General features: G+C 39.3%; 1 protein-coding gene across 2 annotated transcripts in view; it reads left to right on the top strand.

Annotated features, from left to right (window-relative positions):
- The window catches only part of OSMR (oncostatin M receptor), a 64,981-nt gene extending 44,829 nt beyond the window's left edge, over positions 1-20,152 (top strand). For both annotated transcript variants that reach the window (XM_075184220.1, XM_075184219.1), the window contains 9 exons: positions 3,247-3,323; positions 6,758-6,974; positions 8,116-8,298; positions 11,196-11,297; positions 11,762-11,941; positions 14,725-14,886; positions 16,367-16,460; positions 17,821-17,893; positions 18,562-20,152. In XM_075184220.1, coding sequence (XP_075040321.1) covers positions 3,247-3,323; positions 6,758-6,974; positions 8,116-8,298; positions 11,196-11,297; positions 11,762-11,941; positions 14,725-14,886; positions 16,367-16,460; positions 17,821-17,893; positions 18,562-19,092 — 1,619 coding nt within the window. In that variant the 3' untranslated portion in view covers positions 19,093-20,152. The remainder of the gene's footprint in view (positions 1-3,246; positions 3,324-6,757; positions 6,975-8,115; positions 8,299-11,195; positions 11,298-11,761; positions 11,942-14,724; positions 14,887-16,366; positions 16,461-17,820; positions 17,894-18,561) is intronic.
- Positions 20,153-22,500: the final 2,348 nt, after the last annotated feature.

Here is a 22,500-nt window from a genome sequence, read left to right as displayed (position 1 = left end):
CCCTAGATTACCCTAGTACCATCCTCTACACTGCTAACGCAATACAACAACCCTCTGACCTACACTGCAACACACACAGCCCACTCAATACTTTTACCTTTGCGTTATAGCTGGTCCATTGGGCAATATGATGTAGCACAGGCCCTTGTGTTTCTAACTCCCATTGTCCTATAGATTGTAAGCTTTCGAGCAGGGTTCTCTTACCTCTCTGTCTGTATGTATTACCCAGTATTGTCTTATTAATGTTTGTTCCCAATTGTAAAGCGCTACGGAATTTGCTGGCGCTATATAAATAAATGTTGATGATGATGATGATGATGATAGTTGTACATGGTAATTAGATGTAAGCAAATGTCTGCGTGTAAAGTGCCTATAGAAAGACACCATACCCCGTTACATCATTACCTTCTGTCACATTGCATCATGGAAATTTAAATAAATTCAAATCAAACTTTTTCCAGCTTTATTTACACATTGTGTAAATTGTCCTCTCGGTGGGATGTTTAGCCTTGCTGTGCTGGAAGGTGAACCACCTGCCCCTCTCCAGCTGCCCAGCTGAGGGACGCAGGTTTTCCCCAAGAACTTGGCAGCTTCCATCTTCCCTTCAACCCTGACCGATTGCCAATTCCCTGCTGCAGTGAAACACTCCCACAACGTAATGTTGCCACCGCCTTGCCTCACTGGGGAGTGTTTTGGGTAATGCTCTGTTTTTGGCTTGTGCCAAACATGGCACTTGGAGTTCAGTCCACACAGTTCTATCTTGGTTTCATCTGACCCCACAACCTTTTGCCACATGGCATCAGAATCTGCCAAGTGCAAACCAGACTGAGTATGGAAGAAGATGATTCTTTCTTGTCACTCTGCCGTACAGGGCAGCTTGGTGTAAAGCTTGTTGTCACATGCACAGACTGACCAATCTCTGCCATAAAGGCCAGCAAGTCCTCTCTATCTCTCTCTCTCTCTCCTCTCTCTCTCTCCTCTCTCTCTCTCTCTCTCTACCTCTCTCTCTCTACCTCTCTCTCTCTCTACCTCTCTCTCTCTACCTCTCTCTCCCTCTACCTCTCTCTCTCTACCTCTCTACCTCTCTATCTCTCTCTCTCTCTACCTCTCTCTCTCTACCTCTCTTTCTAACTCTCTATCTCTCTCTCTCTCTACCTCTCTATCTCTCTCTCCTCTCTCTCTCCTCTCTCTCCCTCTACCTCTCTATCTCTCTCTCTCTCTCTGTCTCTCTCTCTCTACCTCTCTGTCTCTCTCTCTACCTCTCTGTCTCTCTTTCTACCTCTCTGTCTCTCTCTACCTCTCTCTCTCTCTCCTATCTCTCTCTCTCTCTCTCTCTTTCTCTCTCTGTATCTCTCTCCTCTCTCTCTCTTTCTCTCTCTGTATCTCTCTCCTCTCTCTCTCTCTCTTTCTCTCTCTGTATCTCTCTCCTCTCTCTCTCTCTCTCTCTCTCTCTCTTTTGCTCTTTCTCTCACCCTCGCTTTCTCTCTCTCTCCCCTCTCTCTCCCTATCTGTTCGATCTCTCTCTCCCCTCTCCCTCCCTATCTGTTCCATCTCTCTCTCATTCTCTCTTTCCTTCTGTCTGTTTCTCCCATCTCGTTCTCTCTCCTCTCTCTTTCTGTCTTTCTCTCTCCTCTCTCTCTCTCTCTCTACCCCGCTCTCTCTCTCTTTCTCTCTCTGTCTCCTCTCTGTTTCTCTCTCCTCTCTCTCTCTCTACCCTCTCTCTCTTTCTCTCTCTCTACTCTCTCTTTCTTTCTCTCTCCTCTCTCTCTCTCTCTCTTTTTCTCTCTCCTCTTTCTCTCTCTCCTCTTTCTCTCTACCCTCTCTCTCTCTTTCTCTCTTTCTCTCTCTCTACCCTCTCTCTTTCTCTCTCCTCTCTCTCTCTCTACCCTCTCTCTCTCTCTCTACCCTCTCTCTCTACCCTCTCTCTCTCTTTCTCTCTCCTCTCTCTTTCTCTCTCTCTCTCTCTCTCTACCCCCTCTTTCTCTCTCTCTCTCTCTCTTACTTTCTCGTCTCTCTCTACCCCTCTCTCTCTCTCTCTCCAATTTTCCCCTCTCCCCACGCCCCGCCCCACCCCTTCCTTGCAACCCATCACTTTCTGTCTCCATGCTTTATATGTGCTGAATATACTTTCTGTTTCCCACTATTTTTAACAATTGTGCATCTCCTGTGACAATGAGCCGGGTCCTTCACATAACGTTTATCTACCATCCAACCAGGTGCCCGGGACAGACTGACTCTTTCCTCAATATCCAAACTCTTCAGGCTTCTATAACAGTGTAGACCTGTAGGCTGGACCCCCCCTCCTCAGCACATATGTGGGGTTTGACTTATATTGAACTAGATCTATAGCTATAATTTTTTTTTGCATTTTTTTTTCTTCCTTCAAAATTTGAAAATGTAACAGATTTTCTAATTGTAAAATAATCAAATCGGACGGTAAAAATATATATTTAGCCTCTGACCAATTTATTTATAGTGCGAGTTGTATTTACCACTAACATTAATTTAAACCAACTTACATGTAGGTAGCAGTTTTCAAAAATGTCTGTGTGAACAATGTATTTATTACCCGTTGCAAAAACAATAATTACAATCAGAATGTGATAATAAGTGTATCATAATTTAAGATGCAAAAGAATAACATTATGATTTACGCATTAATAATAAACTGCTGTAATTGTAATAATGTCTATTTCTAGAAGTATAAAATAATAAATGTGATTATGCAAGTAAGAATAAAACTATTAATATTCTTACTTTTGTGTTTATTCTTATTGTCATTTGGGTTACATTAGCATTACTGGTAACCGGGTTTTAAATACAGATTTGTCTTGGTATTTGATACATTACACCTATAGATATAGAAACACAAAGGGGTATATTTACTAAACGGCGGGTTTGAAAAAGTGGAGATGTTGCCTATAGCAACCAATCAGATTCTACTTATCATTTATTTAGTGCATTCTACAGAATGACAGCTAGATTCTGATTCGTTGCTATCGACAACATCTCACTTTTTCAAACCCGCACTTTAATAAATATACCCCAAAGACTGTTTGGCCACTTCTTTATAGTCTGTGAAACTCTTTCACAAGTTGAAAGCAAATATAAGAAGTGATTGTTATAAAATATTACTGCACACACTAATTTTGCTCTAGTGATTAAACACACTTCTAAGTATAATAGCGGTCATATTGTAAGGAGTAAGATTATGTTTACCATTCTGTCATTTCCTTGTGATTTCAGTGCCTTCGGGTGCGCTAGATGTTTGGAGACAAGTTGAGGATAGTGAAGGTGGAAGACTTGTGACTCTTTACTGGAGAGTAAGTGGCTTATATAACGTAACTCATTAAGAGCTGTATTCTCAATGTAGATGGGATGCCCTAGAGGATGGATTCCACTCAGCAGCCTATTAGGAACATCTTAAAGGTTTAAAAAATGCAGGTGGCCCAGTGACCCAGCCCAAGGTAGTTCACTATAGGACCGGCCCGAGGTGCAAATGGCCCCGTGCCCTGAGGCCCAGCCTGTCCCTGGGCATGAACCACCCTTGGGACAGTGGCATCTGACTGGTATAACTGTTACTGACCAGACTCCATCTTCATTCTTAAGTTAACCCGTTTCTATAGGTTATATATATATTTATTTTCATGCCACTATATCTCCTTATGGCAGCCCAGCGGCATTGATGGAAGGCTGGTAAAGTAATATAATTCCAGATTTGGTTGATTCCAATGAAGCACAGAAGGAACTGGATACCACCTGTTAGTTTGCTGTTGTGAGACCGCCTGGAATGTAGTCTGTGTACTGACTGTATGTTTGTCGCTCAATATGCTCAACATGGGGCTGAATTAATATTGGGGGTCATTTCGAAGTGGACACGTTTGCACATTTGTACATAGGAAAAGACGTGCACAAGCAAACACGTTACTAGGCATATGTTCATTTGGAGGAACCTCAGATGTGTCCGGCACTTGCACCAGACATTGCGTCCCACCATAGCGTTGAAATAGTATAGAGATGCGGCTCGACAGTGTTAGTTGTAGATGCTAAAATCACATGACCTTACACAATATAATAATGTTACACAATACTGTATAATAATGAAATGAAGAGTCATAAACACAACACAGATAATAATGTCTGGGCAGTTATTGATGAATAAAATATAAAATGTAATTAAATACAAACATATATACAAATTAAATGAAATACAAACATTTGTTGTTTATCCATTAAAAAACAACTGTGAATCTTCTCTTCTGCATCGTCCAAATGGAAACGTTAATTAAGTAATGTGAATAGATTGCTGTGACTTCATATAATATAGCTGTCACACTAATGATTAAAGTATTATCAGCTGGGTCAATACGCAATCAGCCAATCAGAAGCAGCTAGATTGTGTGTTATAATCATCATCATGTCTGATAGCTGCACCAGTCCTCCAGCACCCGCAAGAGAGACGTCACTTAAAAAGCAAATCCACTTAATGTTCACTTCTAATTGTGTCACAGTTACGTGAACCTCTCCTTACTGTACTTCCCCTGACCGGCTCCTGTCCACCTCTACAGACGTAGCAGGATGCATGCGCGGTATGGAAATGTTTATCTTACAGAAAAAACAGACTTACTCCCGACTACTAATAAACCTCTTTATGAAATGATATTACTTTACCAGCCTGAGAATCTTGATTATATACCCATATGGCAAATACTGGACAAAGGAGATAATCTGTGTTGCAGCGTTGCCATTGGAAAGAGATGAGGTTAATGTTTGGACGTGGCACATATCACTTGTGCTGATCTTTATCACCCGATACAGTGGCTTTAGAAAGTGGTGGGGCCACTAATGAGTTGAGGTTGTGCTATTTGTGGAAAGTAAGATAGTATTGCCTTTGTAATATGGAGTGTTGTCTGCCAAAGTGAAGGACATCAATGGTTTTGACTAACTCTATGAAGAAGGGAGTAGTACAAGGTGGTGAGCGATAAGAGATGGATATCCACGGTACATCATGTCAGGAGACACTTATATTTTGCCTTTTAAATTGGAATCCAGGGAATGAAAAGTGAGTTGAAATATATACCTTATGTGATGTGCTCTAGGTGAGGAACATTTGATGTTTAATGCAATGGACCAAAGTGTAATATACTACTTTTCCCTTTTGCAATTCCCTATTTTATTACACAATGGGCTTCATTTAAATTTAGGAGTAAATCCAGCAAGAAGGTGCAATTTTGCACCTTGTTACTCTGGGGTCTTTAGATGTGTGGACAGAGTTAGGAGTAGATTCAATTCAGAGTGATGTGCCTCTGGTACAGTCCACACTCATATTTCCTCACACCCTGTAGTGGTTCACAGAAAAATGAGCGAGGATTCCTTACCATAATAGGCGGTATTATGCGCAGCTGGACATTGCTTTGATGTCTGGCGGGACATAGCTCTGAATTGAATCTCCCCCTTAGAGTTGTAAGGGGGGCAATGTAAATATAAAACTGGTTTGTCCACGTGCACATTTACACCTTTAGATGGATTTTCTCCAAGCTCTAAATGAGGCCCAATGTTGTAGAATGAGAACTGATGAAAATAAGACATTTTGGAAACAGATCCAAGTCACATCTATTCATTGGGTGTGGTCCGATGTCACCAATGGTTCGTTATGTAATTATGTTGAAATTAAACACGACCACCCCTTTCATTCTTTTGTGTACCCTATGCAGTAAAAGTGTTGGATCCAGCACTCACTACTATATAAGTCTATGTGTGGTTGGAGGCTAAATCCTTGGATGAATGTAGCATAATACAGGACTGTCCTTTAATAGCGGGTACATAGAAGTACCCTACAAATAGACAACGGCCTAAATATTCTCTTCATGATAGAAATCACGTTGTATTGCTCGTGGGACCGTGGCAGCATTGTAAGGACTGTGTTAGAGAACTGAACATTAAGCAGAACTGAATATGGTTATAAACGGGTGATAAATCTTTAACCAGGTTACTTGGTAAAACCTCGCTGAACTAGCCATGAATATGTCACATGATCACCACCAGCCAGAAAGAAACCAGTTTTAGATTTATAGATTGTATCCAGTTTGGTATAGGGGGATCTTAAATTGGGGAAATACAATATTTGGGCATGTTTTACTATGAAGTGAGCAGGAGGGGTTATCAAATGTTCCATCTGATGCCCCCAAGGGATATAATGCTTTTGGGAATGTACTTTGTATCTTATAGTCATGCCCTTTTTTTGGAACCAAGTGAGCAAATTAATCTCGGACCCCTGTCTAAATTTTATTGATTTGACTTTGACGCATCCCCGCCCCCCCCCCCCCCCCCCCCCCCCCCCCGCGCCCCCAACTCTTTATTGGAACTTCAGTTGCCCATTATATTATTACCCTCGAAACTTGCCAAAATGTCCATTATCAAATTGAATATTTGATAGCCTCTGTATAGGAAGATATACAAGTATTTAGGAGTTGCTACTGCACTGCTCTCTTAGTTTTACCTATTTTACCGCTTGGCGCTTGTGAAGTAATTGAAACATCCGTTCACCACTGAAATATGATCCACCCCACCTCTTATCATTCTTACTAACGTCATTCTTTGCTTTAAAACCAGTGAATTTGTATTTGCTTTAAATAAAAACGCATTAGTAGTTTTACATTGTACAAAATTGCATCTGTATTTGATATATCTTATGTTGCATTATTTATATAGCTAATTGTTTTTAGTTTATCATTTGTGCTCTCTATTACATTTTCAGGGTTCACCAACATTTAGTGCCAATGGAATTATTTCTCACAGCAATGTTAGATGGTGGACACTAGAGGGCACTCCTGCGGGCGACCACAGCAGAGTCTCTGCCCAGCAAAACAGCTCACAGATACAGCTGGGTACACAAGCTTATGCCATCAGCGTTACAGCGGAAAATAGAGTTGGCACATCTCCAGCTACTGAGATACGAATCCCAAGAGCAAATGGTAGGTGCTTATTGATGGTGTGGGTATATACTCACTGCTCTATCTATAGGAACATTGTAATAATAATGATCATAATATAATATGCATCTTGTGACCATGTGCCCCTTAAATTAAAAAGATATTAATATCCACCAAGTAATTCCATGATCATGTAATAGCAAAAGACCACAGTCCAACTTTCATAGAAAACCAGCCTTATCACTGCATATTAATAAATAGACTCCTAGGGGTAAATGTTTCCCTTTACAAGGCAGCGCCGCTTTAAATTTAAGCTGTCATCTCGCCGAACTCCCGCGAGTTGACAAAACCGAAGATTGATACATTTACCCCCTAATGTTTCTTCCAAATGAACTAACTGCACAGTACTACTTCTCTAGTTGTTTGCTGCATGTAATTCTCAGTATTCGTTCTTGTTCTGTAGGTATGAGTAGTAGCATATCTACTTGTTCAGTATACTGAATGTAATTCTCTCTTTTTTGCATTGCTGTGTGTATGGGGCAGTAATAATAATTAGAATATTTATTGCTCATGTTTTCCTTCCAGGAATGTATTTTAGAATAACACCCACAATAGATTGATACACTCTGAAAGGGAAATGCATTTTTTTAAAATATTTGTTAAAGATTTTAGAATGTTAACTTCAGAATGTTAACTTTAGAATGTTAACATTCTTAACTGTTAACTTTAGAATGTTAATGTCATCTTCCTTTTTCAGATATTAATGTTTTCTTAATCTCGCTTTCTGAAAATCTGGGTGGATTTTCCTTATTCAGAATTTGTTCTGATGTATGCTTACTGAAATAACATATTTCTAATGAATATTGGGGTCTTATGATTGTGTTACTAATGTATAGTGCATACAGTGAACTTGCTATAAATGTACCATTCCTTTGAAAATTGTATTAGATAATAGCAGAGTATATTTTTGGACATATCTTTATCTACTGTAAATAACTGAAATCTCATCACAACATCACGCTGATAATGTTCCACCTTTGCATCTTGTCTATACTGTGTATCCAGCCTGTGCTTTATAATTTAACTTACTCCAGTCATCCTAACTCTTTACTATTAGCTGCTAATCACTGGTGTAGCCAACAATGTAGAATGTTCATTGAGTCTTCTTGGGTTCTAATTCCAGTGGCTGAACATGTGACCGCTCAGAGGACATCCGGCAGAGATGGGGGAGTTTTCCTAAAGTGGGAAGGAGACCCTGCTGTTCTGGGATATGTCGTGGAGTGGTGCAATGTGCCCAGATCTCTTCATTGTGATCTTCAGTGGAAAAAGTACAACTCCAGCGTCGATAGTGATGTTGTTAAATCCAGTAAGAAAATTATGAAAATTAAATTAATACAATTTCTTATTTCTAGCTGAATCGTAATCTATTGCTTAAAAATATCTGCAATACACATGTAAACAAAAAATATATTTAGTATGAACAAAACATTTTCTTTTGCCATTTTTTTTTTTGCACAGTACAAGACGATTTTTTAAACAGTGAATTTCAAACAAAAAATGGTAAAAACAAAAACAAATAAAAAGTCCCTGAATATAACACTATAGGAGATTTCAATTCACCGCCATGTGCCAGAAAGGTCTTGATGTATCTACACTGATTTTTCTTCACACCACATAGAGTTGTGCAGGAGATTCAGCAATTCACGGGTACTGTAGTAGCTGGAAATTAAAGTTTAATATCACCGGGAATTGAAATCTCCCCCTATGAAACAAAAAGGCTTTTAAAGAATAACTACAGGTCCATTAAAGGTCTCATTTAGCGTTAGGAGCAAAGCAAAAAAAAAGGAGAAAATTTGGTCCTGGACAAACCATGTTGCAAGGCTGTGGATGCAAATGCATTTATTATTTCTGCATGCTAGATCAATTCTGGCTGCATTTCATGTAGCGCACAGACACTAGGCAGCTTTATTTTACAATCCTGCAATTTAGAGTTGAGCCAATGTCAGAGATTCTCCTCCTTTTTTCCTATTACTGTAATGGTGGAAAACATCTGCCCACTGAACTTCCCATAGGTTACCAAGGGAGGGTTTTATAGTAACCCTAATCTTGAAACAAAGCCAGAGCGAGCAGGAGAAACAATATTAAAGGGTATGCTCATCCCCAAAAAGTACATTTTCTACCAGATAGCTAAACTACGGGAGTCCCGGATCAGGGAACTACGTAGTTTGGAATTACTCAGCTCCGCTGGTACTCATATTCATATTCACCAGATTCTCTCCCCGATTCAAGAACAGGAAAAGAAGGTGCAAGTTATTTTGTTTCTAAAGCAGGCCCTGACTCTATCCAATCAGAAACTAACACAGCGCAATTAACTTTATAAATCTCCCATGTTATTGGCTGGAGAGGATCCAGTTCAGCATTGATGGAACTGCAGAAGTCCGTTCATACCTAACTACAATTTTAGTTTCCAGTGGATTTATCCCTTAACAAGATGCAGACAGGAATTACACCCAATGTACAGTATTTTTGTATGATTTGGATAAAGGAATGTGATCATAGCGCAGGCACCTGTCCCAGAATGCTATTAAAGCAATTAGTACTGTATGCTGCAGTGCTGGGAGTATTATTCACAGATGGAGGCAGATCTACCGGCGATGAGACAACCTGAGATTTAGGTTGGGGAGCGACAATAAAATGAAGGGAAGTTAAAAAATACACTGCCTTTCTGAAACAAGGTGTCCCTGTCTTACTAGGGTGTCAGAGGATTTTTCTGCTATCCAGGCTCTATAGAGTGCTTAAACTGCAACACCTTGGGGTATATTTACTAAACTGTGGCTTTGAAAAAGTGGAGATGTTGCCTATAGCAACCAATCAGATTCTAGCTGTCATTTATTTAGTACATTCTACAAAATAACAGCTGGAATCCATTTGGTTGCTATAGGCAACTTCTGCACTTTTTCAACCCCTGAGTTTAGTTTTCCTGGTCTGTAAGGGGATGTAGATACCTGCAATCCCTCGTATATGTGATCCGGCTTGCTGTCTAGTTCATGCGCAATGGAACAAAAAGTCCAGTTTGGGGGTTTCAGATCAATTTGTTAAGAAGAAAAAAATAATTAAATAAATTTAACAAATATTAAAAACCACAGACACATAACCAACAACATTTTATATAATACATGGTGTATAATGTACACAATGTTGTGTTTTGGTTTTTTTTATTAATCAAAGTAACGTTATTTAGACGTTACTACATTAAAAAGGTTCTATTCTAAGAATAAAGCTATTTTGTTCTGTTGCTGAGATACTTGTACCGCCATGAAACTTATCAAATAGGCAACTCCTTTGAGCCCTATCGATGGCGAAAACTGTTTTTGCCGGTGATAGGGCTCTTCACCCGTTGATAAATAGAGCACATATCAGTTCCATAGCAAGTTTACAATCTAGTTTTATGTGTTACAGACGAAGGGAGATTGACTTGCACAAGATTGCAAGAAACTTAGGCTGGGTACACACTATACAAAATTTCTCCCGTTGCAATATCTTGAGCGATTTTATCAACACTTTACAAAAAAAAGTCCGGATCAGCATGATGATTTATGTGTACACACTATACACGTTTTACACGATCTACCTTCAGATCTGTGCTCTTCATCTGTCATAACCATCGGCTGAAAGAGTCAAGACTCTGCACATTCCATAGAGATCTATGGACACTGCCGGTCCTGAGTGCGTACACACTGCAGGATTGGAACAACAGGGTTCCATCATTGAACGAGATTTTGAGTCCGGTTCTAAAATCGAATGAAACGATACGATGGGCTTTGGAATGATAATCGTTAATCATTGGAGCATACACACTAATGTTATATCGGGCCGAATGGTCGTTTATCGTTTGATTGGCTCAATAATTGACTGAACACCCTGTAGTGTGTGCCCAGCCTAACACTGGGATTTCGAGCGGGGTCTGGAAGGTTAAGTTTCACTTTCATGGAATCAGCAGCTATAACCACTGAACTATTCCTCATATCTTCCTTACCTACGTCTCTGTTTGCCTATAAAAATATACGTCTAAACATTTTAGAATGCAAAATCAGGACAAGTCAGGATCCACCCCCAATCTGCCTAATTACATTCAATAAGGTGAAGTCACAGCTGATAGATCACATCCCTTTTAGGGTCAGAGAAACAGGAGAGCCTCACAAAAAGCGGGATGTTCAGAAGGTAGGTGAAAAGTGTTTAACGAGTTCTCTCTTATGATTCTAGATGTCTTTAGACGAGGTGTGAGATACAATTTCTGGATTTATACGTCCAAAGAAGATGGAGAACACTTACTGGGGAAGAGGACAGGGTATACGATGGAACTGGGTAAACACTTTGCTATTCCCTATAAAACACCCATATTCTAAATATTGGGCTTGATTCATTAAGGAAAGTAAGGCAAAAAAATGAGTAACTTAGAACCTTGGCAAAGCCATGTTACAATGCAAGGGGTGCAAATGAGTTTATTGCTTTGCACATAAGGACAATACTGTCTGCTTTTTTCATGTAGGATGCAAATACTTTATTTTTACAGTGACATTTAAAGTTGATCTAGGACATGCCATACCCCAATTATAAATCTGTCCTCGCATTTTAAATTTACCTCCCCCTCCAATGCAACATGGTTTTGCCAAGGGACAAATTTATTAATTTTTTTGCTTTCCTTTCCTTAATGACTAAGGTCCATTATGTTTATTACATTGCTAGTTATTCAAATATTACTTATAATAGTTTATACATGATATATTACAGTCACTATAGAAAGTTTAAAGACGTGCTCATTGTTTTAGTATCTTCAGTGAAGCCAAAAGCGGATGTACATAAGATTGACGCAAATTCCCTGATCTTGGATTGGAAGGATTATCCCATTGATGAGACTCAAGAAGGATTTGTAACTGGATACAACATTTACTTGAGAGACAAGGGAGGAGACTGCAAGCTGGACCCATTGGCTGATCAGATACTTTTCGGTAATTCGTGGATAGTGTTTCGTTTCAGCAAAGATTTAGAAACATAAAATCCGATTCTGTTTCGTGTTTAAATTCTTCTTTTTTTGTATTTTTTTTTTTGATAACTGACTATAAATCACTTGAGGTATTCTTTAATGTTTTAAATATTAGGTCAAAGGGAAATGATCATGAGTTGTAAGTAATATACTAGTACTTTTTTTTTTTTTTAAACATATTTTATTAGGGTATTTTTCAATCTTTAAACAGTAAATAACATAAATCACATTGAACAAATAACAAATAAAGAGCTATTGCGAAAAAAAATAGATCAATATGAATGGTGACAATTAAAGTAGACATAAGGAAAAGAAAAGCTGGGGATAGGAAAGGAAGTTGGAAGGGAAGTCTCCGAAGGAGAAAGGAAGGGCAGGAGGGAGAGGAAAGGCATGTTAGTATGGTGAGGGGGAGGGGGAGGGGGGGGGAGAAAGTTAGGCATCTGGCCTGGCATCTGGATTTATGTATCATAGATACTCCACATATGGTGCTAACCTGATATTGGAGACATCAGTTTTCGAACTAATCAGGTCCTGGTTGGTCTGCTCCATAACGAGCCAATTGTTCCAGATTGCTCGAAATTTGTTGGGGCAGTCATTAATGATGCTTGTAATATGTTCACAACGGTAAGTCTGCCATTCTTTGTTAATGACTTCAGGTAACGCGGGGGGGTTCATCAACATCATGATCATCAACATTTATTTATATAGCGCCAGCAAATTCCGTAGCGCTTTACAATTGGGGTTCTGGTTGTTTCCAGTTTGCCGCTATTGCACATTTGGCAGCGTTGAGTATATGGCTTACCAGAGCCATTGTATATTTATCAGTATCTGGTATGGGTCTATGTAGTAAGGAGTAGGAGGGGCAGGGAGGAATTTCTATAGAGGTGACTCTACGGATTAAATTATGCATTCTTCGCCAGAATCCCACAACCTTAGGGCAGGACCACCAAATGTGTTGAAATGAACCTTCTTGCCCACACAATCTCCAGCACAGACTAGAGGAATCGGGGTATATGGCTTTCAGGCAGGTTGGGACCAAATACCATCTATACAGGAGCTTGTACGAGTTCTCTTTAGTACGTACACAGATAGAGCTTTTAGCAGCTCTCATCCTGATCTTAGCCCATTCCTCTACCTCCAGTTCCAAGTTAAGAATCTCTTCCCATTTTAGTTCATAGCAATATACTAGTACTTTATGTCGTCCAGAATTGGGCTTTAATCTTTTTTGTATTGCTGAAGATTTCAGTGCTTTCCTAGAACAATATTGAAACGCTCCTATACAAAAAAAGAGAACTCGAAGGAGCACATAGAGTGATTTATACGCCTTGTATGGAACAAAATGTAACTACACATTATATGGATTTGCAATAGTTCTTAGGGTAAGTTTAATATTTGGATATTATAACGCCGGTTTATCCTAGAATTAGAGATTGTAAACCGTACCCAGTTATGGGATATAGCACATGTACATGCACATACTATTCTATATCGCAACGGGCTCACCTGTCATCACCATCAGGGGTTGAGGACCGGGATGAAGGTGGAATTGCAGGTCTTACATGATGGGCATACTGTTATTCAGACACATTAAAACTGGTGGTAGTCAGCATATCGATACTCTACTGTTAGTACTGTGTGCGGCGCTGCGGATACCTTGTGGCGCCTAACAAATAAATGATAATAATAATAATAATAAGTGCACCGACAACACTTACCACAACATCTGGAGTCCAGCTGGCTGCTTCCCCGACAAGGATCCATCACGACTCTTCACTTCTTCAGGATTGATTGAAGTCGCTTTAGTGAAGAGTTGTGATGGACCCTCGTGGTGGAAGCAGCCAGCCGGACTCCAGATGTCGTGGAAAGTGTTGCCTGTGCACTCAGCACCGGTCTTCCGTACCCCACCCATTAAAACGACAACATTGCCTGAACTGCTTATTGACCTTAGATCAGCGATGGACAACCTGAAACACTCCAGGGGCCGTATGGTGCACCCCTCTTACCTTCAAAAGGGCCGTACATTACCCTTAATCTCACTAATAAGTTAACACAATACATTTCATCAAAGACAGAGATAGATCTCTGTAACAACATCAGCAGGCATTTTATAGAAGTGTCACAAGCTATAACAAATATATCTGACAATAAGGCAGCAAGGAGCAGGGGGCCACAGGGGAAGGCTCGGAGGCCCGCAGGGGAAGGCTCGAAGGCCGCCTGATGCCTTAGATTCTATTCTTTTTTTAAAGTTTTTTTGAATAAAACAAATTTTTAATAAAATTATTTTTAAACTCATTTTTCTGTCCCCTTTCAAGATTTTTTAAGGGTTAATTGTGATAATTTTTACAGCACAAGTCCTGACCACATGAACATATTTTCTCTCATACTTACACGTTTCTTCTTGTCTGGCAAAAAATATTGCTGGTGAACTCTTCACTTCATGCACAATTAGGATTATTAAAAATGATGCAGTCAAGTTGCGATGGGGGAAAAGAGAAGCACACTGGACCGTTTAGCTACGTTTTGGATACTCTTTGTCTCACAAGCTCTATTGTAGTGATTAAAGGGAGCGAGATTACAATCTACTGTCTTTACAAGCTCACTTGATACATTTTGGCTGAAATCTCACAGCTTTGTAAAGTATAACGGTGATCAACAGTTGTTTATTTGGATGAAAATCTTCATGGAAATAGAAAGCTTGATTAACTTTGGACATGATTAACTTTGGACATTTCTCGCTGCACTATATAGATGGCTCATATGTCTGCAGATTTTCAAATGACGATCCAAACAAGAAGCAGATTACTATATATGGACTAAGGTCAAATACAACGTATGAAGTCGCAGTTACGGCCATCACAGGTGGAGGGGAAACCACTGCTGAATTTACAAAAGCTCACACGCCATTGGACAGTAAGTATCATTTATTTAACAGTTGCAGCATATTATACAGTATTGCTTTTATTTATTTTATAGTAACAAAGTAATTACATGTTACAATGACATAAAACACTTTTTGGAAGTATAGAAAATAATTGGTAATTGATAGAGCCTACATACATATATTCTAGAGAACTGTTCGCTGCTTGTTCCTCCACCACTGTAAATGTTATTCAAAATGATTTTTTTGAAGTACAAAATACATACAAAAAAAATCTTAAGGGTGTATTCCGGAAGCATTTGCACATACCAGTGGGTACCTGGTAAAGATTGAAAGATGCTAGGTAGTTAGTAACATATATAGGGTACTCGATCATATATGCTAAAGACTTGCCTTGAGCTAAGCTTATTTCACTTACCAATGATGTCGTCTGCTCAATCAGAAGCAGGGGCCAACGCAGGATTTGTAGAGGGGGGGTTTCCACACCACGCCACCTGTGGGCGTGACAAGCATGCATGGGGGCGTGGCTATAATTTTAGACAGTGCTTGGCTGCTCTCCAACTCTTCCTTTCCACATATTATACATGGGCAATGCTGTTTGCACTACTGTTAGGTGCACGCAGCTCTCTATTTTCAAGCAGAGCCGTGTGAAGTGGGGACAGGGTCCAGCCACCTCAATTATACAGTGCCTCAGGCTTGGAGGGGGTTTTCAGGCACTAGGAAACCCCCCCCCACCTCCCCCTCGGTTAGCCTATGAGAAGTTTATATTTATAGATATACCTGGAAGCTCCATTGACTTGATGCTTTACCCACTGGACATTCAGATTGATTCACATGCCAACTTCTGAGACAGAATCCCACCAACCAATCATTGACTCTGTTAGGCTGAGAGTTAGGTCTAACAGTTTGGAATTAGCACAAAATGTAACCTTTACTTAAATAATCACGACAACTGTTACTGTGAACCTTTGTCTGAAAGAGAAGACATGGGAAATGTATCAAGCTGCATTTTTTAAATTTATTTATTTGGGTGCACATCACCAGCGATTATAACCTCCAAATCACCGGATGTATTATCCAGCAATTTGGAGGGCCATAACTAACATTTCAAACCACCTACACAGCATGCTGGCACTTGCAACATGACAAGGGTGAGGTATGAATATCAAGGATTCTTTCCCATAGCCTCTAATCATATAGACAATTCAGACCCCAACAGCCCTGCTATGGGGGCAGCACAGAAATCATTTTATATTGATTTTATTTACTGGACTCTTTTCAGATTTATTTCTTTGCTACATTATATATTTCCAGTAATACAGTGTAGATGGGTATTTTGGGCACACAATCACTCTTTGATGGTGGATTATTTACACTGCTGGGCAGCATCAACTGTAAATATTGCCCCTGTCCCCATGACGGTGCCCTCAGCATCAGCTGCATCAGATTGTAAAATGATCATTGGATACAGATCCCTAGAATGTTCAGTAACCTCTGTCTCTCTTTTCTCAGCAGGAACAGTAATCCTGCCCATTATACTGCCAGTTGTTATAGTCTCGTTGCTGGCGCTAGCATTGCTCTTTACGGGATGCTGGAAGAGGGCCTGGTAAGTGTATGTATAAAGGAGGATATAGAACACATTCACCGTGATCCAAGTTTTGAACAATAGATAGATTTCATTGAGTTATTTTATTTAGCTTTGTACATGCCTTTTAGGGGTGGTCCTGGGACAAACAGAGGCTGATGACTCAGGCAGTGGGTTTCAGGCATATCGGTATATAGGCTGGAAGGCTCCATGGGTCCAGCGTTGCTCTGCACTCTCATAATAAGGCAGTCCTGACACACAATGGCGTTGTCAACGCCCCTCCTCCATGAACTTCCTATTCCTATGAATAGGGACTTTATTGGGGAAAAGCATTGATAAAACTGTTTAATTTAGGCTGAAGGTGGTAGCAGAGAGCAGTACAGCACTGATATTATTGGGAGAATCAATGGGGGCCACAATGAAAGTAAGTAGAACTCCATATTTTATCATATATTTGAGAACTCCTGCCCAAACTAAGTTTTACATTTTGTGGGGACTCTTTTTTTTTTTTAAGCCATTAGTTTCCCCACGTTATTTATATTGTTTATTAAATCAGCATAACTGATGTTTCCTGTATTATCCTAGTTACCTATTATTGTTAACATTCTATTGGGAAATGACTCATCCCCCATGTACCCCATACAAAGGGAAAGTTTTTATATCAATGGAAGAAATGACAACATTTCTCATGGTTACACAACCCATGTATTATTTGTACTTTATGTTTGAATGACAGATTATGTTGTTGGGTGTAGAGTTGTCTGTTAGCTTTAGCACATGGATGTGTTTATCTTGCAGCTGGGGGATGTCTTGAGTGCTGGAATCCTGCACAAGACACACCCAAAACATCCATGGAACCAAATATACGAGGGGGTTCCATGCTGCATTAGAGTGTGGGAACTAATGGGAACAAGTAATGGGCACAAACTTGTTGAAATAGTCTATGAAAAGTGCTTAAAAATAACACATGAAGGGAACAAAAGAATGTCAGTGTAGACCAAGCCTAAGGCTACATGAGCGATAAATCACACAACTGTTCAGAAGGGTACTGCATGATAGAGTTACATCCGACCTCCTATGGGACACGTGTGCTATACATGTCTGGATGTATTTGGCTCTGACATCCAGACATGCGTGTAGCCTGCCGCACTATGGACCATTGTGTGCAGATTATCCAACAAGAGTGATGCAATGTAGCCGGTTGGTTGCAGCCAACATGTTTGTACAGCAAAAGGCTGTCATATCCATAGGCCAATTGCATTATTATTATAACCTTTAGAATAGAATATATGTGCAATACATAACCAAGGAAAATATTGTAACAAACATTCATACAGAAAGTATGTATAGATCTCTATAACTATCATTTATTTTATTTTAGGTTAAAGGAAATGTGTTATCCTGATATTCCTGACCCACACAAGAGCAAAATCTTCTCCTTTGGTGCATCAAAGGTAAAGGACGAAATCTAAGTATACCTTGTGACAGGCTGGGGTAACTCTGCCACCCTGTTATGGGGCTTTATAGATTGTTGGGGTTTGTCTTACTGTCGGCTGTTACTGACCAACCTGATTAACCCGATTAATCTTTGTCTAATTGGAGAATCATTGGGAATACAGTACCTCTGTGCCCCAGATGAAACGGGTCATGATGAAATGTACTGCTTGATTAATGCGTGTTATGATCATTAATAATAATAAAAGTCTGATTAATCATTTTTACATGTGAATTTGGTGTTTGTTTTTCCTCTAAAATAATCTTACTAGAGCAAATGTTGAATATTTTTAAGAATGGTCTGCTCTGGAACGTAGAGCTTTGCTATCACATATTCATATAAGCATACGATGTCCGATGATTGTAGTATGCCTCCGGACAGTGTTTACTATGAGGCCTGGAGTAATGATTCAGAGGCTCAGATAGAGGATATTGTACTGTTTGTATACCCCCTACTGAATCTCCCCATTCTCTTTTATTTTCGTGTCCGGCATATGAGCATCATTTTGCAGTATGGAAGATGTTAAATCTAGTTGCAAGCCCTTGTACCCCAATGCTGTTCTTCACTCTCAAAATCTTGGCACTTAACGGTTGTAACAGTTTTTTGTTTGTTTTTTTTATACGACAGGGAGTAGCAGACAGAACTAGCATTGGATGCCTACCCCAAAAGGTGGATGTTGTGAGAATCCAGGAGAATGTACAACACAAAATCTGTGACGACGTCAACAATACAACTGGCAATCAACTAGATTTGATATATGACTGCATACAGAAAAATAAAGAGACCACGTGCGAAGACATCTCCCCTTATTTTACTAATGGTGCGGAAAATGCAGAGTCCTTGAATCAACCACCAGATGAACCGTTACACGTACCTCAGTTAACGACCTACCTGGAATTTTTTAACCAGAATTATACCACCTCACCGGATGATACTTTAGAATGTTTAACAAGCGTAGGATATAGACCTCAGACAGACAGTGGTCCTTCCCTGTTGGATGATGTACTTGTGCAAAGTGACTTAAATCATTTGGAATCTACAGATCTGGCGGCAAGCCCTGATGAGGTGGATGTATATTTTGAAAGTTTTCCTGCTATTGAAAGGGAGCCAAGGAGCCCAACTTCAATAACCTCAACCACATTCATACTCGTAGACTGAAGGAACGCTTCACACCTTATAAGAGACTTACATAAACGTGGATATTTCACACACTTTGGCATTAAATATAGATTTCAGTTATGCACCGCCGTAGCTCTGCAGTGAGTGCGTGAAGGACAAGAAAAACAGACAGACAATTCATCGTAACGCAATGTATTATTGTACCTGCATTTCACTATTTTACTGCGTTATGGACTTTAAGTGTATATGTTGTGTACACATAGGCGAGTCAGTGACTTTGTGAGCTCATCAAGTATTAAGTACCTAGGAATGAGGTGCTTCTTTAAAAGAGTAGACAGGGAGAGACTACCAGCTTGGCAGTTTTGCTTTGCTGAAATGCCAGTGATGTCACAGTAACTCAGATGACTGCATTCTCAGTGTTTTTACCTGTATCATGCCCCATTAGGGCACTATCCTAAAAACATGATTTGATATGGTTTGATGATATGGTTGTCTCTCAACCTCAGTAACATGACACTGCAAAGCAAGAGGTAGCTGTCTTTTATCACTAATTAGGTAAAAACCATTATCAACAGCAAGAATATCACCAGGTAAGATCTAACTAAGTGTTGGCTAACCTGTGACACTCCAGGTGTTGTGAAACTACAAGTCCCAGCATACCCTTCCAGCAATAAGCTGCTATATATTGGCAAAGTATGCTGGGACTTGTAGTTTCACAACACCTGGAGTGTCACAGGTTAGCCAACACTGATCTAACTGCTGTGCTGGGCTCCTGGAGACACATAATGAACATGCATAGGATTCAAATTAAGCAGAAAATGCAAACGTGACACTACATTTTTAGAGTATTAATTAAAGGACACCAGCTTGTATTTAAAGCAGAACGCTAAAAAAGAAGTGTGGGTCTATAGCAAGTAAAAAGGGTACATTTATTAAATGTACTTTTTTTTTTTTTAAATGGGGTGCTCATTTAAAATGATGAACTATGATTGATTAAGATATGGGAGATCTATCGAACTACAAATATATATATTTGATATGGAATTTTTTTTTTTTTTCACTTTTGTACTACAAGAAATGATATGTTTTGATGCACATTAAATGTTTCTAATTTGTTTAAAAAACTAATGTGTTTTAATAGTTTTTTTATTTTACCATGTTAGTATTGAGATGGTAGAGAATTGGAGACTTCTATGGTGGAGAGATAGATTTGGGTGTCTAGTGTTGAGGTAGAATGAAAGAGTTCACCAATAGAAAAGCAATGTATAGTGACAAAAGCAGAAGTCCAGGAACAGAACCTAGTTTGACCCCCGTAGGTTGTGATACCGGAGGCAGACATCTTTGGGTATCACTGAACTCGAAGCAGATAATATTTCTTCCAGATGGTATGTCTATTATATATGATGTTGAGTAGTCGTACTAAGTAAGGGATCAAAATATGGGACATCATCTTTTGACAGAAACTGGAGAACCCATCTGGGGGTTTATTTACTAAACTGCGGGTTTGAAAAAGTGTGTATGTTGCCTATCGCAACCAATCAGATTCTAGTTATTACTTATTTAGTACATTCTACAAAATGACAGCTAGACTCTGATTGGTTGCTATAGGCAACATCTCCACTTGTTCAAACCCGCAGTTTAGCAAATATACCCCCTGGTCTTTTACCAAATTTCTCATGTTTTATGATTTCTGCTATCTCATTCGCTGTAACAGGAGCATGTCAGGAGTTCTCTATCTGCATCTGTAACCTTAGAAACACTTAAGCATGAAAACCCCCCAATTTAATAAAAGTTAAATTCAACACAATTACTAGGTTTAGTACACAGTGTAAGGTAATTTTGTGAAATTTCACTAACTCCAAGGGGATATTACCAGTTTATCTGAAGAAAGTCTGGAATAGTACTTCGACAATATCAGATCTTTTTTTGCAGTCTGCAAAGTACTAAGCTAAGTTTTAATTGTTTGTATATGATAACAGAAGCCTGTCCTGAAGTATGGTATATAAATGATAAGGGTATAAAAAGTGTAGTAGAAATTAGAGGCTGCCACATTCACAAACCCCAATCACATTGGAAAGGGGAAATAAAAAGTTATAAGATGAAACCGATACAAGGTACACAAGGGTTGGAAAATAATGTCCCTGCTAATCCTAGTACACACTGATAGCAGCCAATTAACCTACCAGTATGTTTTTAGAATTTGGGAGGAAACCAGAGCACCCGGAGAAAACCCACGCAAACACGGGGAGAACATACAAACTCCACACACAGGCTCTAGGGTTGCACTAATTGCCTGAAAGTATCTTCGGGAAGAATATCAAATTCTGTTTCTTATTTTTGCACATTTACCCCTTTATACACCCCTTCACCCCCACAAAAAAAAAATTTTTATTCTAATATGCTAACAAAATAAAAGTTTTCTCTGGTGCAAATAAAGCAATACAACATTAGCTTGGATAGACCAATAAAAATGAGAAAAGTTATTCCAGGTTAAACTGATGTTTCCAAAACGTTAAAATATAAAAATAATCTTGGCCTAAGGGTTTGAAAAACCTCCATCCATTAAGTGGTTAATGTATTTTCTGTTTAAATACGCACAACTCCCTCTGGTCCTGGCCTTAATTAGTTATTAACAACTTCCGATTCAAAGTACCACCATTTACAGATTGTAAAAATACTTATTCTGATTTGTTTACCTTGTATAGTCTTATTGTTCTCTAATACATTTATTTTGAGTTGGATTCGTGGAATAGGTAAGTCTCTTAAGAACATCTGAGGTACCCTTTGGGGTATCATATACAGGTTAAGAACCTTGACTCTAGATTATACCATAATTCCATTTTGCACAATTTTTAGGCAGAGTTGTGAAAGCCCTATGGTGTAACCACTTTTGAAATGTGCTTTTAGGGAAGCAAACGCAACAAAGGAGAGGAGTGGATGAGATGTGGCGGAGAGGACAAGGGCAATAATGCATCTTTATGTGAAATTAAGTTCATACATGTAAATTATAATTAATATTAGACATGGATTTTAGATGTCAACACAAAAAAAATTCATATCCACGTTTTCTTATTCTATCTGAACCATGAGTATTAATCTATTTACTAGCACAACCAGTCTATTAGGCTTACAAATCACACCAGTCAGACATATAGTTATCAGTAATATAAACACTTGGCTGCCTCTTAGTGAACGATTCAACTAGCCGCGAGGTTCCGAAGTAACCCAGAGGTTGTGCTTCTGTGCTCATTACTGGCAATTATAGTAACAAAAACTCCTACTACATAACGTGGTGACATAGCCGCAGATTACTACGGAACCTCACGGCGAATTGAGTTACCCCCTTAGTTCGGATTTCAAGTTCCTTAAAAAACAGTTTCAAGCCATATTTAGATTCACAAGGGGAAATTCAATTCAGCGCAAGGTGTCTCCGGAACATCCGCGGAG

Source organism: Mixophyes fleayi, chromosome 1 (assembly GCF_038048845.1).
Source record: "Mixophyes fleayi isolate aMixFle1 chromosome 1, aMixFle1.hap1, whole genome shotgun sequence".
Taxonomy (NCBI): Eukaryota; Metazoa; Chordata; class Amphibia; order Anura; family Limnodynastidae; genus Mixophyes; species Mixophyes fleayi.
Note: the sequence above shows the minus strand (reverse complement) of the source record. Positions and strands in the feature narration are given on the sequence as shown.